The sequence below is a fragment of the Ylistrum balloti genome, unplaced genomic scaffold (assembly GCF_031769215.1).
Source record: "Ylistrum balloti isolate Yb309-2 unplaced genomic scaffold, AGI_CSIRO_Ybal_v1 Utg370574, whole genome shotgun sequence".
NCBI classification, from domain to species: Eukaryota; Metazoa; Mollusca; class Bivalvia; order Pectinida; family Pectinidae; genus Ylistrum; species Ylistrum balloti.
In genome coordinates, this window is record NW_026782359.1 from 864,788 (window position 1) to 883,462 (window position 18,675).

At 36.6% G+C, this 18,675-nt stretch overlaps 1 protein-coding gene across 2 annotated transcripts in view; it reads left to right on the forward strand.

Moving 5' to 3' along the window:
• LOC132556508 (actin-binding LIM protein 1-like) overlaps positions 1 to 18,675 on the forward strand; it is a 90,437-nt gene that overhangs the window by 64,438 nt on the left and 7,324 nt on the right. For both annotated transcript variants that reach the window (XM_060220917.1, XM_060220918.1), the window contains 11 exons: positions 8,339 to 8,486; positions 9,082 to 9,135; positions 10,687 to 10,704; positions 11,064 to 11,252; positions 14,201 to 14,461; positions 14,759 to 14,854; positions 15,893 to 15,993; positions 16,745 to 16,796; positions 17,580 to 17,608; positions 18,058 to 18,156; positions 18,376 to 18,447. In XM_060220917.1, coding sequence (XP_060076900.1) covers positions 8,339 to 8,486; positions 9,082 to 9,135; positions 10,687 to 10,704; positions 11,064 to 11,252; positions 14,201 to 14,461; positions 14,759 to 14,854; positions 15,893 to 15,993; positions 16,745 to 16,796; positions 17,580 to 17,608; positions 18,058 to 18,156; positions 18,376 to 18,447 — 1,119 coding nt within the window. The remainder of the gene's footprint in view (positions 1 to 8,338; positions 8,487 to 9,081; positions 9,136 to 10,686; positions 10,705 to 11,063; positions 11,253 to 14,200; positions 14,462 to 14,758; positions 14,855 to 15,892; positions 15,994 to 16,744; positions 16,797 to 17,579; positions 17,609 to 18,057; positions 18,157 to 18,375; positions 18,448 to 18,675) is intronic.

Here is an 18,675-nt window from a genome sequence, read left to right on the forward strand (position 1 = left end):
ATCAGATTTGGTCTGCTGGGAAGTGATTTAGTGATAATAGAGTACATGTAGCCTGATAAGGAATCAGGCAGGAGCTTTAATTAACAAAATCTAGATTGATCTGGAGCTGTTTTAAGAGTTCGATACACTGTAATGAGAATATTCTGCCCTAGTTTGTGATTAGCAAGGATCTTTCTGAAATTAATTTGAATAAAAATCCCCACAAAACCAAAACAAAAAAACCCAAAAAATTTTGAAAGAAAGTGTTTGTTTTTATTTATTAAATCATGGTTTATCAATTTATTTGTGGTTTATTTGTCCACAATCTGCTGTAAGGTGTCGGGAGTAAAATAATTGATCAAGTTATGACTCAATCAGGATCTGTCAAAAGCTGTTCTTGTATCTCTCTGTTAAAGAATAAAGATTTAGCATTGTACAGTTTGGAGCTTTATGATTGTATGTACCAGTCTATCTTCTCTGACATTGATGTGGTACTTTGCCCTTGTTTCCTAGAAAGATTTCCCTGTTAGATGTGGTACTTTGCCCTTGTTTCCTAGAAAGATTTCCCTGTTAGATGTGGTAGTTTGCCCTTGTTTCCTAGAAAGATTTCCCTGTTAGATGTGGTACTTTGCCCTTGTTTCCTAGAAAGATTTCCCTGTTAGATGTGGTACTTTGCCCTTGTTTCCTAGAAAGATCTCCCTGTTAGATGTGGTACTTTGCCCTTGTTTCCTAGAAAGATCTCCCTGTTAGATGTGGTACTTTGCCCTTGTTTCCTAGAAAGAAAGATCTCCCTGTTAGATGTGGTAGTTTGCCCTTGTTTCCTAGAAAGATTTCCCTGTTAGATGTGGTACTTTGCCCTTGTTTCCTAGAAAGATTTCCCTGTTAGATGTGGTACTTTGCCCTTGTTTCCTAGAAAGATTTCCCTGTTAGATGTGGTACTTTGCCCTTGTTTCCTAGAAAGATTTCCCTGTTAGATGTGGTACTTTGCCCTTGTTTCCTAGAAAGATCTCCCTGTTAGATGTGGTACTTTGCCCTTGTTTCCTAGAAAGATCTCCCTGTTAGATGTGGTACTTTGCCCTTGTTTCCTAGAAAGATTTCCCTGTTAGATGTGGTACTTTGCCCTTGTTTCCTAGAAAGATCTCCCTGTTAGATGTGGTACTTTGCCCTTGTTTCCTAGAAAGATCTCCCTGTTAGATGTGGTACTTTGCCCTTGTTTCCTAGAAAGATCTCCCTGTTAGATGTGGTACTTTGCCCTTGTTTCCTAGAAAGATCTCCCTGTTAGATGTGGTACTTTGCCCTTGTTTGCTTAAAAGATTTCCATGACAGATGAGGTAGTTTGGAGTTACCCATGAACCTTCGACAGATTTTCCAGACAATCGAGGTAGTTTGAAGTTTACCCTTGAATTCTTGACATATTTCTGTGACACTGATGAGGTAGTTTAGAGTTACCCTTGAACCCTCGACAGATTTTCCAGACAATTGAGGTAGTTTGGAGTCACCCTTGAACCCTCGACAGATTTTCCAGACAATCAAGGTAGTTTGAAGTTTACCCTTGAATTCTTAACATATTTCTGTGACACTGATGAGGTAGTTTGGAGTTACCCTTGAACCCTCGACAGATTTTCCAGACAATTGAGGTAGTTTGAAGTTTACCTTGTTTTCCTTGACAGATGAGGTAGTTTGAAGTTTACCTTGTTTTCCTTGACAGATTTCTTTGACAGATGAGGTAGTTTGGAGTTTGCCCTTGTTTCCTTGAAAAATTTCCCTGACACTGACGTGGTATTTTTAGAGTTTACCTTTGTTTCCCTCACCAACTTCTCACTTGGGGGCTATCAGACTATTTTGTGTTCCTTTGTGTTTGATAGAAGAATACTGGTACCATGTCCATCTGTGCTGAGGGTCAGTGTTCTAAAACCACTCCGGTATCTACTGTGGCTTTGGTATCTACTCCAAAACATCCAACATCTCATAGTGATAACCCTGAAACAAAACCTGGTCGTTATTACAACACAAACATCCCACTTATCTCATGACTTCTGATAGCTGTGGAAAACTTGGCTCCAGGATTTAGATTGATCTGCAGACCTTCAGTGGATTAGAAAACAAACATCTGTTTTGTGGTTAATTGTTAAAACAATTAACAATTCCTAAATTACTAAGAAAATTATAAAAGTGTCTAGAAATTTCTTTAAATATTTATATTGTGATATTGGTAAAGTAAATAAATATTTGAAGTGACTTTAACCTATGTGTGTGCAGGATTTTGATTTGTCTACATTTTAGCAGTTTGCTAATTCTCAGAGAGTTTTAAATGGATAATTCTCAAATGGATGTTACCAAGTTGAACTTCTGAGTTACAGAGTCTGGATTCCAGGAAACCCTTTTTCCTGAGCATGATTTCCAGGGATACAAAGTCTGGATTCTAGGAAACCCTTAGTCCCTGAGTCTAGACTCCCAAGATACTTTTGGTCTCTGAGCCTGGATTCCAAGATGCCTTTGGTTCCTGGATACTCTTGGAGCCTTAGTTCATGAATAATCTTTGTTTCTGAGCCTAGATTTCTGGAAACTTCCTTAGCTTTGGTTTCTAAAACTCTTGGATCCTGAGTCTTGGTTCCTGGATACTCTTGGAGCCTTAGTTCATGAATAATCTTTGTTTCTGAGCCTTGATTTCTGGAAACTTCCTTAGCTTTGTTCCTGAGTCTTGGTTCCTGGATACTCTGAGCTCATTGGTGCTTTTAGTTCTAGAGCCTTGGGTACTGGACGCTTTGTACTTTGGTTCCTGGATATTATTGGTTCCTTAGCCCTGGTTCCTGAATACTATTGGTTCCTTAGCCCTGGTTCCTGAATACTATTGGTTCCTTAGCTTTTGTTCCTGAAGACTATTGGTTCCTTAGCCCTGGTTCCTGAATATTATTGGTTCCTTAGCTTTTGTTCCTGAATACTACTAGTTCCTTAGCCTTTGTTCCTGAATACTATTAGTTCCTTAGCCTTTGTTCCTGAATACTATTGGTTCCTTAGCCCTGGTTCCTGAATACTATTGTTTCCTTAGCCCTGCTTCCTGAATACTATTGGTTCCTTAGCCCTGGTTCCTGAATACTATTGGTTCCTTAGCTTTTGTGCCTGAATACTATTGGTTCCTTAGCCCTGGTTCCTGAATACTATTGGTTCCTTAGCCCTGGTTCCTGAATACTATTGTTTCCTTAGCCCTGGTTCCTGAATACTATTGGTTCCTTAGCCCTGGTTCCTGAATACTATTGGTTCCTTAGCCCTGGTTCCTGAATACTATTGTTTCCTTAGCCCTGGTTCCTGAATACTATTGGTTCCTTAGCTCTGGTTCCTGAATACTATTGGTTCCTTAGCCCTGGTTCCTGAATACTATTGGCCTTTGTTCCTGAATACTATTGGTTCCTTAGCCCTGGTTCCTGAATACTATTGGTTCCTTAACCTTTGTTACTAAATACTATTGGTTCCTAAGCCGTGATCCAGAATACTCTTTGTTCTTAATACTGAGTCTTGGTTACTGGATACTGTAGGGACTAGATACCCCAGATTCCATAGTCATGGTTCCTGATACCTGGGTTACAGATCCTAGGGTCCTTGGTAAGTAAGGACTTTGTTTTCAGATTCAGGGTTTTGGTAACCTTGGTTTCTTAAAGAAGTCAGTCATAGAAAACTTACTCTTTGATCTCTGGCCAGGATTTTGGGAACATTGGCTGACCACAGAATCAGTTTGGAATGTGGTCTGTCCATGTGGAAATGTGTAATAGGATCTGTGGTCAAACTAATGGAGTGGTTCTGTGTTCAGTATAATCAAGTTATTTTCCATGCTTAAGTTAGTTCTGGAATCTTGAGTAATTAACTATTTCTGTTGACCTGAATATGCTGGGGAGAAAGATTTAGGGGAGGAGATGAGGGTGTCAAAGAAGTGGCGGGCATGACCAGGGAACTGCAGTTTCTACAAACATCGTTGATGTAAATGTTGAAATGTTGAAGACTGTTTCAGTATGATTTAACACCCATTTGATAGCATCTGTGCTGAGAATACATCTTGATCTCTAAAACATTGTGTTTATTCATAATTACAGTAGCCTGCCCATTTCCTATAGTCATAGACAATATATCAATGTTTATACTAAATGTTTGGGTAGAAAGTTTAAAATCATTCAGCCCCACTCCCCAACCCTTACCCCATTGACACCTGGGCCTCAAATATTTGGCACACTTTTTGTAGTACTTCCTGTTGACCTTGACCTGATAGCCTGGCAGTAGTCCAGAGGCTGGTCCTAGACAGATGAGATGGCCTAGCTATATTGTGTTGTGTAACAGATTAGCAGCCCATTCCACAGTATCATGGAACATTACATGTGTCACTGCCTGTATAAACACTACACCCACAACTCACAAACCAGTATTGAGTGATAGATATACACACCATCCAGCTACTCTTGGTCTGTATTAAGTTATGTTGCGCAAGGGAAAATAAATAATGTATTTGTAGTTCATATTTAATCTCTATAACGCATAGACAATGGGGGTTGGAGGATGGAGGTGTGTGGTAGTGTTGGTGGTGGAGGTGGTGGCGGTGGGGTTGGGGAGGTGTTTGGGTGGGGTAGGGTGTTGGAGTGAGTTGTTTATGTATCTCAAATTGTAAAAAATGCAAGCTTTTGGATGATATTGTAATGACATCATACTGTACACTCACCAGTCAAGCATTAGGACGACATAGATTTGACGTAAATGTGACTTTTATATTAAACATTTTAGGATAGACATGTCCGTGACTTCTCCTATCTTTGCTTTTGGATGTCTTGCATTTGATATGGAAGAAATTCTTGACACACAATTAGCTGGTCGTTTTGTAACTTGTTTAGATTTACATTGTTAATTAGACGAATGGATGAGGAAAGATAATCCAGTTTTGGACAGTAGTACTAATATGACCCTGGTGACAGTTTACTTGTAGAAATGGTTTAGTTTGTGGATAGAATAATTCCTTTTCAAAAAAATTACAGGAAGTGAAGAGATCTGAGATCTCCTTGTATTACTTGAGGCGTTAGGTTTTAGACAGATCCACCTGTTAGCTCTCAGCCTAAATCATCTTATCTCTGTCAAACAAGGGGGATGAGATGGAACAATAAAAATAATACAGAAATACATCATGTACCTTCTTTATAGGGATGATGATAGAAGTAGGGTCACACAGTGTAAATATGAGCAACAGTGAAGGCACAGTCAAATGGTTTGACTAGGGGTTACGTCCAATGGCTAAGGTGAGAGAGTTTACCTAGTACTATTGCATTAAGATTGAATTGAAAGGATAGTTAAGGTGAATAAAGTACCTGCTGAAATATTTTGCCTTTATTCAACCAGGCTTTTTTTTCATAGAATTTGCCAGCTGGTCCTTCTTTGGATTTAGGGGAGTTTGAATCGAGAATTGACCTTTCGAAGTGAATGTTAGACATTAAATCTAACTTTTATCATTAAACTTGCCACTACCTGCTAGGTCCAAAGTTGGAAGGTGTAAGGTTTGATACAAGATTTGACCAGTTAACATAACAACAGGGTTTGGTTATAACATTCCGAGATGACTTCTGTTTTTGATCCTGGTTATATTTGGCTGTATCCTGTTATGATTTTATCAAGAAATTGTCTGTTTGGCTATTTTCAACTTTGTGAATGGTGTGCTAGTGGTATACAGTGTGAAAGAATTTGATTATACACAGTAAGTGTCACAGGAAGGATTGATAATAGATATTTATTTTTCTAAAACAGCGGAGTGATGAATTCTATATTAGGAATTTGTGTTCAATATTTAGTAGACAAGTTAGCAGAATGTTTGCCATAATAGAAGTCTTATATTATCTTAAATGGAGTTAAGTGTTGTTGTGATCTTGATCGATATAATACCACAATGCTTTCTATTGAACAACAGGTGATAAAAGTCTCACCTTCGTAAAATACTTATATACAGAACCATAAACAAACCCTTCAACATTCATTTCTAGACTTTGATATCTTCAGCATGGTACTTATGATTAATAAACATAATTGTATTTTATGAGCTTTATGTTATTTTGCCACTTAATTATGAACAATTACTTGATGTATAAACATAAGTTTAGTTTTAAATACAAAAAATTGTCATGTTCCAAAGGAGATACTCGGAAGTTTGGTCGACTACCAAAAAACCAAACAAATGAGAAAGCATATATGAGATGAAACAAGTTATGTTTGGCTATGTACAGTGGCTTGTTTTTTGTTAACGTATACCTTTAAAGGATGATGATTAGTAATACACTAGATATTACACATCCTGTTGGCTGATTAAACAGTTGTTCAGTATAGTACATATTCATTACATCATTGATAAAGGTATGTCAGCTGATTGATGATAATGAGTATGGTGGTACAAAATGAGGTGAGTATTTAATAATGTGTTATTGAGCTTCCCTTACCTGTCTTTATTTATATACATGGTGAATTAGGTGATACAGGTATCAGTCTTAGAAGTATTATAACTTTGTGACAGCTGCGAGAATTTACGGGATGTCAGTCCTTTAGATATGGTGACAGTGTTGGAGGTTACAGTAGGTCAGTCCTATAGATGTGGTGACAGCTGTGAGAGGTTTAAGTAGGTCAGTCCTGTAGATGTGGTGACAGGTGTGAGAGGTTACAGTAGGTCAGTCCTATAGATGTGGTTACAACTGTGAGAGGTTAAAGTAGGTCATTCCCATAGATGTGGTGACAGCTGTGAGAGGTTAAAGTAGGTCAGTCCTATTAGATGTGGTGACAGCTGTGAGAGGTTAAAGTAGGTCAGTCCCATAGATGTGGTGACAGGTGTGAGAGGTTACAGTAGGTCAGTCCCATAGATGTGGTGACAGGTGTGAGAGGTTACAGTAGGTCAGTCCTATAGATGTGGTGACAACTGTGGGAGGTTACAGTAGGTCAGTCCCATAGATGTGGTGACAACTGTGAGAGGTTACATTAGGTCAATCCTATAGATGTGGTGACAGTGTGGGAGGTTACAGTAGGTCAGTCCCATAGATGTGGTGACAACTGTGAGAGGTTACATTAGGTCAATCCTATAGATGTGGTGACAGTGTGGGAGGTTACAGTAGGTCAGTCCTATAGATGTGGTGACAACTGTGAGAGGTTACATTAGGTCAATCCTATAGATGTGGTGACAGTGTGGGAGGTTAAAGTAGGTCAGTCCTATAGATGTGGTGACAGCTGTGAGAGGTTACAGTAGGTCAGTCCTATAGATGTGGTGACAGCTGTGAGAGGTTACAGTAGGTCAGTCCTATAGATGTGGTGACAGCTGTGAGAGGTTAAAGTAGGTCAGTCCTATAGATGTGGTGACAGCTGTGAGAGGTTTCATTAGGTCAATCCTATGGGTGAAGTGACAGCTGTGAGAATTTGCGGTAGGTCAGCTAAGGCGACTTTCAGACAAAGTTGAGATTTACACTAGGTCAAAAACAGATGACTCAGTGAAATATTATTATATGTAAAATCAAAAGAATGTATCAATTATGAAAAAGCAGTTTTACCTTTCTGTTAAACATTGATTTCCCCTGTATACTAACTGGTATGGCTGATGCAGGTAGACGTCGTTAATTATGTCTTCATTTCTGTCTCAATATTACCTGTATCAGTAATTATCGGTGGTCAGATGGCTTTGTGATAAGGTACTCTCCTTCACCTGGCCGTGAGGGGTTTGATTTCAAGAACAAACATGAAAAGGTATAGATGATCCCCAGGGTATTCCACCCACAGAATGATCCCCAGGGTATTCCACCCACAGAAAGGCCCCCCTCACACTTCCATTGGGGCCAACAAGAGTGATTAATATAAGCTGATAGCAGATATTGGAAAATTTTATATATAAAAGTTTATATATACAATTATCTAAGGAATTATAATCAAATTAAAATCCAAATAAATGCAATCTAATCTGCTTTTAGTTTTCTTGTAAATAGAGCACTTCCCTGTACAAGTTGGCGCCATGTTATCTTTACAATATATGTCAATAGATATATATCAACTACTATCATAATTACTATTGTTTCACAATCAAGCCAGATTTTAGAAGTAACGGTTGTTTTTGTGCCATGTAAACATGCATGTTAAGTCATGGCATTTTGGAAATGTAAAAGGAATGTTCAAAACTTATAACAAGTCTTTTTAGTTACTTCTGAATTACATGAAAATGAAACCATTCAGTATCCAAAATAAAACCACTCATTATCCATGTAGACTTGTATCTGATATGGCTTGACAGAATTGCCCAGAACAGATTCTGGAACAAATGTAAATACAACCTTGCTCAATATTTTTGCTGTATTGATCCGTTTTATTTCAGGATTCTCTGGACAGAAGGTCAGAGGTCAACTATGGCAGATTCTACACCTCCAGTTACTTAGAAAAAGGAAAGCAGAACTATATGAAACGAGCCCCACTTAACCCCACCCCCAAGTCTCACCACAAATCACCTCACTTCCACAGACCAGGTAACTTATCACATTCCACATTGTTTTAACTGATGAATTTTTCAATTTTCACTGGTCAGTTGGACTCCAGGCCAGGAGGTTTCAGATAGGTCAATTGGACTCCAGGCCAGGAGGTTACAGTTAGGTCAGTTGGACTCCAGGCCAGGAGGTTACAGTTAGGTCAGTTGGACTCCAGGCCAGGAGGTTACAGTTAGGTCAGTTGGACTCCAGGCCAGGAGGTTTCAGATAGGTCAGTTGGACTCCAGGCCAGGAGGTTTAAGATAGGTCAGTTGGACTCCAGGCCAGGAGGTTTAAGATAGGTCAGTTGGACTCCAGGCCAGGAGGTTTAAGATAAGTCAGATAGTCTCTATACAAAGAAGTCTCTCATTATTTAGATAGTCTCTAAGTAAGGAAGTTTGTGATTGGTCAGACGGGTTGTAGCTTAGTGACACAAACTGTTCCTGTCACAAGTTAGTATTCAGGCTCTGTGGTTTGTTACTCAATAGGATTTCGAGTTAGATTTCAGACCTGAATTTAAGCACTTGTGTTAGTCTGTATGTTATTATGTATGTTTTGTAAGTGGAAAATGTATGTATGCCTTTTCTTTCTCTTGTAGTAAACTTTTCATATTCAAAAGAGGCTCCTGATTTCCTCAAAAACTGCAAAAAAAGTAAGTAGTTCATGATGGCATTAAGTTCTAGAGCTAATACCTGTGTAGAGAGTAAAAGTTCTGAATCTAGAGCTCTTACTTGTGTAGAGAGTAAAAGTTCTGAATCTAGAGCTCTTACTTGTGTAGAGAGTAAAAGTTCTATATCTAGAGCTAATACCTTTATAGAGAGTAAAAGTTCTGAATCTAGAGCTAATACCTGTGTAGAGAGTAAAAGTTCTGAATCTAGAGCTCTTATTTGTGTAGAGAGTAAAAGTTCTGAATCTAGAGCTCTTATTTGTGTAGAGAGTAAAAGTTCTGAATCTAGAGCTCTTACTTGTGTAGAGAGTAAAAGTTCTGAATCTAGAGCTCTTATTTGTGTAGAGAGTAAAAGTTCTGAATCTAGAGCTCTTACTTGTGTAGAGAGTAAAAGTTCTGAATCTAGAGCTCTTACCTGTGTAGAGAGTAAAAGTTCTGAATCTAGAGCTCTTACTTGTGTAGAGAGTAAAAGTTCTGAATCTAGAGCTCTTCTGAATCTAGAGCTAATACCTTTATAGAGAGTAAAAGTTCTGAATCTAGAGCTAATACCTGTGTAGAGAGTAAAAGTTCTGAATCTAGAGCTCTTATTTGTGTAGAGAGTAAAAGTTCTGAATCTAGAGCTCTTACTTGTGTGGAGAGTAAAAGTTCTATATCTAGAGCTCTTACTTGTGTAGAGAGTAAAAGTTCTATATCTAGAGCTCTTATTTGTGTAGAGAGTAAAAGTTCTATATCTAGAGCTCTTACTTGTGTAGAGAGAAAAACATCAATAGAAAGGAAGGGTACGGAATTATATAATAAAAGTAGGGGGCATACAATCCATGGGAAGGGATATCTGAACAATGCCTAGAGGGCATATATTCTATGGGAAGGGATATCTGAACAATGCCTAGAGGGCATATATTCTATGGGAAGGGATATCTGAACAATGCCTAGAGGGCATATATTCTATGGGAAGGGATATCTGAACAATGCCTAGAGGGCATATATTCTATGGGAAGGGATATCTGAACAATGCCTTGAGGGCATATATTCTATGGGAAGGGATATCTGAACAATGCCTAGAGGGCATATATTCTATAGGAAGGGATATCTGAACAATGCCTAGAGGGCATATATTTTATGGGAAGGGATATCTGAACAATGCATAGAGGGCATATATTCTATGGGAAGGGATATCTGAACAATGCATAGAGGGCATATATTCTATGGGAAGGGGTTATATACTTATAAGGATAGGAGACATCCTCTAGCTGTCTGTCATGTTATTTATTATACTTACAACTGTCTATAATTGCAAATGAGTTCATCCTGGTTTGGTGGAGTGTCTCATTGCAAACATTACTATATACAGATGGTTACTTTTGTAGGGTTTCTTCTGTAGATATCTGATATGACATATGTAGTTCTTGACAAGTGACATTAATTGTATTATTTGATAACTTTATTTTATTAAATTCCAAATTAGAAGAAATTGAAATTTGAATGTTACATGAAATCCTTATATCAAGATTGAGGTTATTTTTGATCTTTGAACAGGTGGTATGGCACAGTTAGGTAAGTAACAGCAGATCTTGAGTAATTATTGACCCAGTATCAGTTGCTCATAATGACATGTTATCAGCACTGGTCTACAGTTGTATGTCAACATCAGTGGTTTGATAAAACATTTTATTTACTGAAATTGATTGAAATGTTATTGTTAGATTCTTGAAAGTACTTTTCCTATCAACTTGGATCTTGTATGGTTATTTCAATATCTTTGCAGTGAAAACTCTGTTTGTTCTGATTGCTGACGTGGATCATGTGTATATATAAACCAAGTGGTACTTTTAAAGTAGATTTTTATCTTCACTTCCCTGGATCTAGTGTAGTAATTTACAGGGTAGATTATTTTTGTAATTTGACTTTTACAGCCACTGGTACCAAGGTGGTGGTGAAGCGTACCCGACGTGCTTCGTCACCGGGTGACCTGAGAAATGAAGAAGCTGTCCGAATGAGTATGTTCCCTGCGGCAAAACCTCCAAAACCGAATGAAGTGACAAAGATAGAACGAGAGGACTGGCCTGGTCCCCCATCTCCCGCGGCAATATTGCCTGAACTAAGTAAGTGTAGTGACAGAAAAATCTATGTACTACTGTTAAACAGCAAATCAGCAGGTTGACACAGTAAAAAGGAGGTGATCCTGTCTAAAACCCTGTCAGGAATACTCCTGGAGTACCTTATACTTTAGTGACCTTAAAAGTGGTCTCTAGAAACTTCCATAGTACAATTAACATCTTTTCATAGGTGTGTACTGACACAATACTGCTGATACAATACTGCTGACAGAAGCTGTAGAGATGTACTGATACAATACTGCTGACAGAAGCTGTAGAGATATACTGATACAATACTGCTGACAGAAGCTGTAGAGGTATACTGATACAATACTGCTGACAGAAGCTGTAGAGATATACTGATACAATACTGCTGACATATGCTGTAGAGATATACTGATACAATACTGCTGACAGAAGCTATAGAGATATACTGATACAATACTGCTGACATTAGCTGTAGAGATATACTGATACAATACTGCTGACAGAAGCTGTAGAGGTATACTGATACAATAATGCTGACAGAAGCTGTAGAGATATACTGATACAATACTGCTGACAGAAGCTGTAGAGATATACTGATACAATACTGCTGACAGAAGCTGTAGAGATATTGATATAATACTGCTGACAGGAGCTGTAGAGATTTACTGATGTTATACTGCTGACTGAAGCTGTAGTGATATACTGATACAATACTGCTGACAGGAGCTGTAGAAATATACTGATACAATACTGCTGACAGAAGCTGTATAGAGATACTGATACAATACTGCTGACAGAAGCTATAGAGATATACTGATACAATACTGCTGACAGAAGCTGTAGAGATTTACTGATGTTATACTGCTGACATATGCTGTAGAAATATACTGATACAATACTGCTGACAGGAGTTGTAGAAATATACTGATACAATACTGCTGACAGGAGCTGTAGAGATATACTGATACAATACTGCTGACAGAAGCTGTAGAAATATACTGATACAATACTGCTGACAGGAGCTGTAGAGATATACTGATGTTATACTGCAGACAGAAGCTGTAGAGATATACTGATACAATACTGCTGACATATGCTGTAGAGATATATTGATACAATACTGCTGACAGAAGCTGTAGAGATACTGATATGATACTGCTGACAGGAGCTGTAGAAATATACTGATACAATACTGCTGACAGGAGCTGTAGAAATATACTGATACAATACTGCTGACAGGAGCTGTAGAGATTTACTGATGTTATACTGCTGACAGAAGCTGTAGAGATATACTGATACAATACTGCTGACAGGAGCTGTAGCTGACAGGAGCTGTAGAGACTTACTGATGTTATACTGCAGACAGAAGCTGTAGAGATATGCTGATACAATACTGCTGACAGGAGCTGGTATGATATATTGATATGATACTGCCTGCAGGAGCTTGTGCAAGCAATAATATATATTGATGTTAAAGTGTTGTTTTGGCAAAGGTAAAAATAATGATTTTTTTATGTATCAACACACCCATTCAGAATGTGTCCTTCCTGCAGCCCACATTCACTGATACAGAGATAGGATGTGAGAATCTGGAACCTTTTACAAATACTGCATCTCCCAAAAATCTATAATATAAAAAATAGATTGTTATAAAATGCCATGCATTGGACCATATGTGTATTATGTAATAGTATTGACTAGAAATGCTTTTGTTATCTATTGATTCCAGTGAGAGACGAGAGGGAGGAGAGTTACGCCCCCTCACGTGACAAGAGTCTCTAGACTTATGTAAATGCAGCATATGTTTGATGGTGCTGCACACTGTGCATCATAACCTATAGGGGAGATAACTAGGCAGCACTCGCAAATACGGTACACTGTCACCCTATAGATAACAATTTAGACAGAAGCTGTGTTACACAAGGGGGCAGCAAGGGGACCAGGATAACATATCCTAATGATAGATTAAAAATCCTTCAGAGATTTAAATAGATATTTCTAGCTCAGAATATTGTTAATTTGTGTTTGTAGACTGTCACTTTTATTTTCATATCAACCACCCAACTATTACCCCCAATGCCAATTATAAGAAAAAAATGCCAACAAACAAAAAATTGCAACATTTCTTATTTCTCAATGTTTATTTTATTTGTTTACGATGTGAGAACATATGCTGTTGCCATCTGATATCAATGATAATAAGTAAGGGCTCAAAAAAATCTCTAGAAGTTTTAAGTGATAGGTGAAATAGGATTAAGAAGAATTACTACTTTTTCTCAGGATGTATATAAGGCTTAGAGTGTACTGTAACACCATAGTTACGAATCAGATGGAACATGATAAAGGTCTTCAAAATAACAAGTGGTATTTTCAATAATTAGACAGTAGGTTTATCAAAGAGTTGAGAGAATTGTGGAGGCCAGGAACTAGAGGACACCTAAAACATCTGTTTCCACAGCACTGTGAGCTTCGTCTATGTACATGAAATACTTTTTCCTTAATGTGTAGTTAAAATATCAAACAATCTACCAGAAATATAACTTTGTATAACTTCAGCATCAAGGGTTACCTCTTTTTAAAACAAATTGATTATTTGATTGGACAAGAAATTTTTGTAAAACTGTAAGTAAGAAATTCTTAAAAAATGAATTGTTTGTCACAATTGCATTGTAACTATGTATTTTGAATTCAGCATAGTGTATCACAAATATTCCTGTACCAGTAATAAACCATTAGAGTGATCAATTGCTATATATAACTGATACATTGTAAACATTCTGGATGTAACTGGCTCTCCTGTTCAGTTACTGAGATACCTTATTTGGTAGTGATTCTGTCAAACTTGATGTATTCTACCAGATTGTTTAGATATAAAAAATTTGATACAGTAATCAAGATTAGATAAAAACGAAAAATGTAAAATGTTATTGTAATCTGTAATGGATGTGATAAACTTGTTTTTACAGTGAGGGCGAGGCGAAAGAGTCGAGGGGAAGTGGAGGATGATGACGAGGAAGAAGTGGTTGAGGATCCAAAGATCCAGAAAGAAATTGACGAACTGTCAAAGTTGAAGGACACATCTGGAATCGGATCCATCATATACAAGGAGCTGGAGGAAAGGCGAGTGATGCCAGTGAAGGCACTGGATCCATGGAAGTCTTCGCGTGCCCCTAATGCCAAATACGAGCCCAAATATGTCACTCGCTACCAGTCACCTATGTTCGCATGTAAGTCTTAAAAACAAGAAAATTCATTCATGCATTGCCTAATGTGTGCATTCTGACCATTGTAATGTATATTACAATCATTTTGACAGTTAATATCAAGTTGCTTTGTATGATGAACCTACCATCTTAATGACAATTAGCAACTTTGATTGGACAACACAGCATATAAATCTAACCAATCATATCTACAATGCTGAATTCATTTTGAATTATTTTGTAATGTGTATATAGAGGATTGTGATGTTATTATTTTTAAGTTTTTGTTGTCCTACATATTGACATTACTATCTATTATAGCTCCCTCCAGATTCCTTGACCGGCCACGGAGGTCTTGGGATGACAGTGACCTCCGACGAGGCTACAGAACCATCTCCACTATGGCTAACTATCCAGGTCAGTAGAGTGCTTGTAAGATATTGAATGATTTTATATATACATACAGACTTAACATACTTGAATTTATTACAAATTACTTTACTTAAATCACTATATATTTAGTCTAGTTTTACTGAGTATGGTTTGTATGTAAAGGGAGACTATCAGTGTACTAGGAGATCTGTCTGTTTGATTTTTATGTAAATCACTTTATATTTAATCTAGTTGTACTGAGTATGGTTTGTATGTAAAGGGAGACTATCAGTGTACTACTGAAGTTTATTAGAAGCACAATGTACTACTGAAGTTTATTAGAAGCACAATGCACTACTGAAGTTTATTAGAAGCACAATGTACTACTGAAGTTTATTAGAAGCATAATGCACTACTGAAGTTTATTAGAAGCACAATGTACTACTGAAGTTTATTAGAAGCACAATGCACTACTGAAGTTTATTAGAAGCACAATGCACTACTGAAGTTTATTAGAAGCACAATGTACTACTGAAGTTTATTAGAAGCACAATGCCCTACTGCAGTTTATTAGAAGCACAATGTACCACTGAAGTTCATTAGAAGCACAATGTACTACTGAAGTTTATTAGAAGCACAATGCCCTACTGAAGTTTATTAGAAGCACAATGTACTACTGAAGTTTATTAGAAGCACAATGCACTACTGAAGTTTATTAGAAGCACAATGTACTACTGAAGTTCATTAGAAGCACAATGTACTACTGAAGTTCATTAGAAGCACAATGTACTACTGAAGTTTATTAGAAGCACAATGTACTACTGAAGTCCATTAGAAGCACAATGTACTACTGAAGTTCATTAGAAGCACAATGTACTACTGAAGTTCATTAGAAGCACAATGTACCACTGAAGTTCATTAGAAACACAATGTACTACTGAAGTTTATTAGAAGCACAATGTACTACTGAAGTTCATTAGAAGCACAATGTACTACTGAAGTTTATTAGAAGCACAATGTACTACTGAAGTTCATTAGAAGCACAATGTACTCCAAGTAAAATGTGATGATTTTATATTGTAGTGCCAAAGCCTGGTTATGGATCGTATGGCCTGACCCCACGGGCCGCTACCCTCCCCCTGTCTGGCTTGTATGGTGGGGTTTTCTATAACTACAACAACTATGTAAGTCAGTCCCTGTATATTCCCTGAGATGGGCTTTGTCACCAACTCTGTATGATTATATCAGGTCAGCCTGATATTGACCATATCATGACCTGCTCTAACTGTGATAATCGCTAGAATCACGTGATGTTTCCTTTCTTTGTCAGTATTTGAAAAATTCAGAATCAATCTTTGGATCAAAATAATGTTGGAACATAAAATGGAACCTCATCTAAATAGATACAGATGTGATAACTATACAAAATCCTTTCCCTTGCTGACCTTAAAACCCTCATGTCACCCTTGACTGTGAAGAACTATGGTCTGATAATAGATGACAAGAGGTTGTCAACACTGGACGGGTACAGCTTTGTTAAACAATCCTACTTACAAATAGCTTAAAGAAGCGAACCCCTTTTCTTACTGAGGTAGATTGGAAACCTTGGGGAATTGTAAATAATAAATAGAACTTATGATAAAAGTCAATTATATATACATGTCTCAGTAAAATGGAATTTTGATTTGTTCAGACCTATGGCGGTTATACAAGTTTATTTAAATGTATCTATTTGTCACCTACTTTTTGTTGTAACTTAATGAAATCAAACTTTTTGACTACAGAATGGTCTGCAATGAACGCAGACTCATACATCTTTCAACATCATTTCTACGTATATTCTGATCAATATTCATTACATACATTATTTCTTTGTGTCCCTTTTTACTAATATTGGTCTGTCAGGTAATATATGTTTACATATCTATATTCCAGCACTATTTCGACTTTGATGACTCGGATATTACTAGGCACCGGCCATCAGCTTGTAAGTATTGTATGTAAAACGTTAATTATAATATTCTATAGCCATCAGTTTGAAAGTGTTAGCCATCAGTTTGAAAGTGTTGTATGTAAAACGTTAATTATAATATTCTATAGCCATCAGTTTGAAAGTGTTGTTATGTAAAACGTTAATTATAATATTCTATAGCCATCAGTTTGAAAGTGTTGTTATGTAAAACGTTAATTATAATATTCTATAGCCATCAGTTTGAAAGTGTTGTATGTAAAACATTAATTATAATATTCTATAGCCATCAATTTGAAAGCGTTGTTATGTAAAACATTAATCATAACATTCTATAGCCATCAGTTTGAAAGTGTTGTATGTAAAGCGTTAATTATAATATTCTATAGCCATCAGTTTGAAAGTGGTGTATGTAAAGCGTTAATTATAATATTCTAGAGCCATCAGTTTGAAAGTGTTGTATGTAAAGCGTTAATTATAATATTCTATAGCCATCAGTTTGAAAGTGGTGTATGTAAAGCGTTAATTATAATATTCTAGAGCCATCAGTTTGAAAGTGTTGCCATTTTTTTTTATAGTAGGAATTACAAGAACATGTTCGCTGAAGAATATTTCCATTTTAAAGAATTATTTTGAATGTGTTTTTTTTATTTCAAAATTCATTTGTAAAGTACCAAAAATATTTTTTGCACACATTTCTACAGAAAAATTCAAAGAATTCATTTGTAAGGGTAAAAAGTTTGAGGTAAAAAAGTCGAAATATAGTCAATAATTTTTTTTTTTTTTTTTGCATTGTTCCAGACACTTCCACATCCACAGTGAACACAGATGTAAGTAAAAGTGTAAGGTCCCTGAGTAAGGCTAACAGATTTTAAATCACCTGGACCTACTCCAGAAAGACTAGGGTCATGGATTTGGCAAGATCTAATTCATAGAGTAATGTTATGTACAAAATTCTAAAAAAAAGACAATAGAAAAAATAACTTTGATTTACCTTGAAGGTTGTTGAGGTCAAGTGTGAATCAAGAAGTATAAAATTGCTTTTGAAATTTTATTATTGTCAAAGCAGCTTTTTCCTCCATAAGCTGCTCTTTTTTGTGAGGCCAGTTCATTTTATCAAGAGAGCATATGAAAGCAAGTGACATTGATAGATTATATTACATTAAGAGGAAAACAGTTTATAGAAAAAAGGAAAGATGATATTAACTTGACTAAATGACATAAACAGTCATGCCATTAAGTGTAAAGCACTGTTTATATGTAAGTGTTATTGTTACAGCATGGATCCCGTAGTCATATTTCCAGTATACACGAGGGACCAGGACTGTCACTACTTACTTTACAGAGGAGTACATGGCACACTGAAGCAGAGCCTCCTGTGAGTATATCTATATCAATAAACCTGTCATGGATATGTTTCTCCTGCAAATTTATCAAATTAGATGATTTTCTCTATGTTGGCAATATTTATTTGTGAGTATTATAAAACAATTTTATGACATGGAACTAAGAATTTGACAACATTAAACTTCTATAGACCACATCCTTTACATATTTCTATAATACTGTTTGATGATTCATTTGATTGAATTTTCAGACATACCCGTATGAAAAGTTAAAGATTTCTAACTTTGATCTGCCAAAAGACACAGATAGAAACATGCTGGAGGTAAGATTGTGTATATGGAAATCTGTCTTCAACTGTCCTTCTTCTCCTCTTCAAGTACACAACTTTCACTTAAACATTCATGACTTGTTCCAATATTTTTAATCTTTCAGTCTGATGCCAAGTCTAGGTTTTGAACACATATCACGTGCTTCATAGTTTCCATCTTGGTTTTAATGGCAAAATACTTATGTTTTGAATAATACATGCAGCTGTTAGTTATACTTTCAT